General features: G+C 36.6%; 1 protein-coding gene across 1 annotated transcript; it reads right to left on the reverse strand.

Moving 5' to 3' along the window:
* Positions 1 to 339: 339 nt before the first annotated feature.
* On the reverse strand, positions 340 to 2,897 carry LOC100916710 (transmembrane protein 213). The gene is made up of 2 exons (XM_023498551.2): positions 2,887 to 2,897; positions 340 to 748 (listed from the first exon to the last, which is right to left on the reverse strand). The coding sequence occupies exons 1-2, from the start codon at positions 2,895 to 2,897 to the stop codon at positions 340 to 342; spliced, it is 420 nt and encodes a 139-aa protein (XP_023354319.2).
* Positions 2,898 to 6,311: the final 3,414 nt, after the last annotated feature.

A 6,311-nucleotide genomic window follows, 5' to 3' on the forward strand; every position in this document is an offset into this window, starting at 1 on the left:
TCTTGGTTATTCTTTTTTTTTTGTATCCCTGAGTGTCAAGATGATGCTGGGAACATAACTGGGTATTTCACAAATTCTTCCTGTTGATTCAATTCTGCAAATGTTTATGGAAATAATTCTAGATATTAAACTACATAAAGAGGAAAACTATAAGGGCCAAATCACAACCCTTTGAAACTAAGTATAAAAGTACTATTATTCTTGATGAAATTGGACATTTTCTTCTTCTGCTCCCTTTTAAAAAGCATGTTGAATCTTATTTCAAGGCTTTTCTCTTTTCTTCTTCATTTAAGAAGAAACTGGTGGAATTTGATAGTCTGGCCCATGGAGTCCCAAATTTCACGCTTGCGTGTACTTGGATTCTTCAGGTGTTATCTTTCTGAGTTTACCCACACAGAGCAAAATAAGGGTGAGAAACCAGAGACTCCAGCCAATAGCTGCTGCAATCCAACCATCTTCATCCATTCCATGCTTACAGCACTGGGCAGCCTTAGAGCAGAAATCTAAATCAGAGCACTGTGCTATGAATGCCGAGTCTGACACAGGAAAAGGAACGGATGAAGAGTTGTGTGTTTCTGCTAAGCAAGTTGTGTGCAAGGACGCAGACAAGAGGACGAGGCTGATGGGAAGGTACGTTGCAAAGGAAAGCTGCTTCATGGTGGAGATGGCAGGCACCTGTCCAGACTGGCCTTGTCCTCTGGAAATCTTGAAAATGACTCTGGCAGACCACAGGAAAACTTCTGCTCTCCTGTTTAAAAGAAAAGAGAAGGGGTGGAGCAAAGTGAACTCCCATCTAGCTGCTCTTGCTTCTGGAAAAACGATTAGAGAATGATTAAAAAAAAATCTCTGAAGTAGCTTTTACAGTACTAATTTTGGAAGGATAAGGGAAAAAAGAGGTATATTAATGAACTGTTGGTATACTAGTGAATTGGCCAATCATTTTGGAGAGCAATTTGTGCTAACAGAGAATTGGAAATTGAAGGGATTGTCATCAATTTCAGCATGGTTGAACAAGTTGTAGCATATGACTGTGATCCTGTTCTACACTATGTGAAATGATAAAGGGATTGGTTTCAGGAAAACATGTTAAGACTAATGCAAAGTGAAGTGGGAACAACAGAGATTATTGTCTCAGTAACAACAATGTTGCAATTATGATATGTGAAAGACTTGGCTGCTTTGATCAACATAACAATTCAAGACAAATTCAAAATACTCATGATTATAAAAAGTGAAATGCAGAGTATAGCTGGGTGTCATAGTGGATAGAGCAACAGCCCTGAAGTCAGGAAGACTTGAATTGAAATCTGGCTTTCCACACTTAATACTTCCTAGTTGTGAAACTCTGAGCAAGTCACTTAAATCCAATTTCCTCAGGGAAAAAAAAGTGCTTCCACCTTCAGAAAGATAACTGATGAGCTCTGAGTGCAAATTAAAAGACATTTTTTTCTTACTTTTTTTTTGAAAATATGGCTAATATTGAAATATGTTTTACCTGATTTGTAATTGATATAATTTTTTTTTGTATTATCAGTGGATTGAGGAGGGGGTAAGGTGAAGAAAAAACATAAAACTCAAAAATAAGTTACAAATAAAAAATCAAAAGTAGATAAGCATTATAATATAAAAATATTGGCAGCAGAAATAATATCCATTCTGTTTTAGAAAAAGAACTTATAATTTCAGAGGTAATACTTTGTAAAATGGGGGGGGGGAGGGGAAAACCATGCTTCACTTTTATATGTCCATAGCATTCCCAAACTGGCTAGTTGAGAAATCTTTTCAAAATAGGAAATGTTATTTTGACAGGGTCTATCCTTTTTTTTTTTTTTTTTTTTTTTAAATATTATAGCTTTTTATTTAAATAACAGATTCCTGAGTAATTTTTCAACATTAATCCTTGCAAAATCTTCTATTCCAACTTTTCCCCCTTTTCCTCCCATTCCCTCCTCTAGATGCCAGGTAGTCCAATACATGTTAAATATGTTAAAGTATATGCTAAATCCAATATATGTATACATATTTATACAGTTATCTTGCTGCACAAGAAAAATCAGATCTAGAAAGAAAGAAGAAAACCTGAGAAGGAAAACAAAAATGCAAGCAAACAACCGAAAGTGAAAATGCTATGTTGTGGTCCACACTCATTTCCCATAGTTCTCTCTCTGGGTGTGGCTGATTCTCTTCTTTACTGAACAACTGGAATTGGTCTGAATCATCTCATTGTTGAAGAAAACCACATCCATTAGAGTGGTTCATGGTATAATCTTGTTGCAATGTATAAAGGAGATCTTTATTTAGAAATTTTTAGAATTTAGAAATATTTAGAAATAAGACTGGGCAGAGGCTTAATAGAACATAGGGTTATATCTGATAAATGTTAAGTAATAATCATCATCACACTAACAGACAAACAATTTGTTTGACTCAGAGTAAAATCTACAGTATCATACTGAAATGTAGCAGGTTATGATTTCTAATTGTCTTGCACAAAAATATACATAGAATTTCTATGAATCTTAAAAAGTGTAGAAATCAATCACAGTAATTATGTTTTTATTTCCTTCAAAATCTCAATGAAAATATTTATTTGATTAAATCTATATCTTGACTCATACCATTACAATTAAAGTGAAGATAATTAAAGGTTTAACACTAAAATCCTCCAATAAGAAACATTGTATCTCTAAAATGAGGAATGCCTGAAAAGGCCAATCCTACACTCTAGCCTAAAAGTTATTAGATTGGGGCTTTATGGAATCACCTATACTATTGAGTGGGACAGATTGGGTGCAAGATCCCCTTCCCAATTAACTTATTAGAGACATCAGCAGGTACAAAGAGAAAGCATTTATTTAATCCCTGCAGGGAGAGGCTCAGACATACCTGGGAGCCATCATCCCAACTCTGCCATACTCCTGGAACCTGGCTAGCTTTCCATTTGTCCGGGGTTTAAAAGCAAAAGACTGAGCCTTCTCATTGACTAATAGGATGTAACCATCCTTGATCAATGATCACCAATGCCTGGCTGCCTCCCACAGGTCATGTCACTTCCTGCAATTTCCTGTATCTCAGGGTTCCAAGTTCATCCCTTCAGAGATTAAATGACCTTTCCAGGGTCCCTGTTCCTAGAACAGGGATTATATGACTCAATACTGAGAAATACTTCATCCAATCAGTTCCATTCAATCCCCCCTCTTTTTCATCAGTTTAAAGATTTCTCACCCCAATATATACATCCCACTTCAAGCAGTCCAGACCCAGACTCATTGGTGACAAAAGGATGAAAGTCTCATCTTCTGGAACTGCTCCAGGCTGACAAGGAGTGTGGAACTGGCCCCACTCTATGGGGTCCAGACTGAAAAGGGGAGATGAGTGAGTTAGTGACCACAGTATCTGGTGCTGAATGTCAGAATCAAGTCTCAGAGTCTGGAAGAAGCAACTCTCACAAGTATATTAAAATGCAAGGACTAAATATGAGTTAAAAAGAAAGAATAAACAAAGGTAGAGAGTTAATGTAGAGGTTATTAGGGACAGTAACCAGGAAACCCAACCTGAAGAAGGCTGGGGGGGGAATGAGGCTAACAAAAATGTCTCTCATTCTAACAGCTTTACTGGGATAGATACCAAAGAATGTTTTTCCCAAATTCTTGCTTTTGTTTCCTCAGAAGAGTAGGTGCAATAGAAATAACATGTGCCCTTCAATGAGTATGACCTCTCCCACAGAAACACTAGAGCCTTACAAGAGAAGATTTTTACCCAAGGTTTTTTACAGGTGTTAACAAAATGGAAAGCAGTTTGAAGTCCCTCCAAAGGGCACATGTGCAGGCCCTTTTCAGAATTTACTTTACTTGGGAACTATATGAGGGAATGCAGGAATCAGGGAATTAAAGTTGCCATGCTCAGGGGCAAACAATCAGCAACATAGGCAGCTGATCTATAAGCCAACTTCCTTTCACCTAGAGTGAAGTACTCTTCATTTAAAAAGCAACAGAAACCTCTCTAGGTCCATGGATAGCTGGCAGTAATCATTTTCTCTGCATATTTAATGGGGAATTGTTTGGGTGTCAAAAATTCTCTTTCCATATATGCCCCCATGATAATACAAACATGAAAAATACATTTGAAGTAAGTATAGATCTTTGATAAATAAGTCAGGAGTCTAGGATTGGGGTTCCAGGGACCCCAAGGACTTAGCCCTGCCTTCCATCAACATACAATGTAACTTTGACTTTTAGGGTCCTAAAAAAACAAACAAACAAAAAAAAACTTAACCTAATCAGGGCATGATAAGATTGCCTTCTTTCTCTCAATGAACAAAAGGCAAAGTGGGAGTGGCCCCAAGTACTTGGACTAAGTATGCCTTTAAATAAAGAAACTTTAGCCCCAGGAAGTAAAAGTTAAAAGATATAATAGCAATCAGAAAGTCCTCCAAGGCTGGGCTGCAAATTAAAATATCTACATATTTGTATTGTGTTTTATATCTTCCACTGACCACTTGCTCTGATTACAGACATTTGCTATAAGAGGAAAAATCAGGGGCATGATTTATTTAAGGCAGTTTTACTTCAGGTGACTGTCCTAATTTTTTTTTTTTTTTTTAACCATTCCACCTTAAACCAGACTCAGGAATAATCAGGTGGGTTCTCATTCAAAAGAAGACCATGGGGAAATTGAGTCAGAATGATCCTACCTTTAGCAGAAATAAGACTGTCCTAATTCATTCCCAATATTACCTTCCTTGTGGCATATTCCTTTCAGATGGTGGAGAACTAGTTTGATGATCTATCCAGATGGTCATACCTGAATTTAAAACTCCAAATAAAAATCAGCTCCTTTCCCAAAAGATTTTATCTCCTACAGCAATTATCATTGTGAGGGATAGAAAATCCTATCCAAAAATGACTACTTAGAGACCTCTTGAAGTAAAAAGCAGAAAAGTTTATTTATTTAATTAATTGTCATGAGAATGAGCAATTCCACCGTGGAAATAGAAAGAGAGAGAGCTCATGGTAGAAGGGCTAAAGAAGGGGATAAGGTATACAGTTTTTATAGGTTTTAGATACAAAGGATTACATCATGAGTTGGAGAACATTAAGAGATAGGTGCCTCTCCCCTCCCCCATCCCTTAATTGGATGTTATTGGTGCAAAAAACAGCAGATTCCCTAGTTCTGGGAGGAACCATACATCAGGCAACTAATTGTCCAGATGTTGGTCACTTGAACAACGATAAATGTCATCATTTGAGGTTAAATACATATGTCTAAACTCTAAGTACATATTGGCTACCACTCAACATACCCATGCAGGTCACAGAGACCTAGAGAAACTAAAAATACAGGAGAGGAAGTTAAGTGTCCTTGGAAGTTCAGCTGCTGGAAGTTCTTCACCCTTATCTTTACTACATACAACTGCTGGAAGTTCTGCAACTACGCACACACACACATCATTAATCAAAGCTTCAAATGAATCTAGCTCTCAAGGATCACAGTAAGAGATTCATCTTAGAAAGTTCACAGCTTATACAGCTTATCCTTCATATCTAAGTAGATGGTTCTAAGTTCAACATTACACAGATCATTTTGCTTTTAAAATACCCAATACAGAGAAGAATTCTAAATTGCATGTTGTCCATCCTGTTTCCACATAAAAGAAACTTTCAGATGTAACATTAATACTCTTTTCATTCTAAAAAAAAAAAATCAACAAAATAACCCTGTCAAATTATCAGATCAGATTAAAATTCTGCTCCATTTTTTTCATCATATTCCTCAAACAAGGAGATATTATGCACTTAAATAAACATTAAATAATATGCTGAAGACAGATGGGATATTTTAGTAGAAATAAATTGCTTTTAGAAAACTTATAGTTCCAACAAACCTCTTAGAGCAGCTATAGATTTGAAAAATAAAAATAAAACATTCAGTTAACACCATGTAAATGTAGGCTGTTTCTTTAAACAGTAGAAGCAATTAATGCTTGAACCAGAAAAGAGTTGTAGTTTGTTAAAAAAAAAAAAAAAACACAAAAAAACCCACCATACTTAATGGGGGAAGATTAGATTGTCACCTGACAAGGCTCTTTTCCACATGGTTGCCCTTCCCCCCTTCCACCATGCTTCCCGACCCCAACTTCTCACAGCTAAACTTTTTAGGGTGTCATTTCCCCCAGGATCCAATATTTCAGCTAAAGATAGTCACCAACCTCATGGACTATCTCCTTTCCCATGGCAAATGGCAAATTCATTAGGGGTTTGTGCTTTTTTGTTCCCTATTTCTGGAAAGCCATTTTCTTCTCTTCCTCCTTC

Source organism: Sarcophilus harrisii, chromosome 1 (genome assembly GCF_902635505.1).
Source record: "Sarcophilus harrisii chromosome 1, mSarHar1.11, whole genome shotgun sequence".
Classification (NCBI taxonomy): Eukaryota; Metazoa; Chordata; class Mammalia; order Dasyuromorphia; family Dasyuridae; genus Sarcophilus; species Sarcophilus harrisii.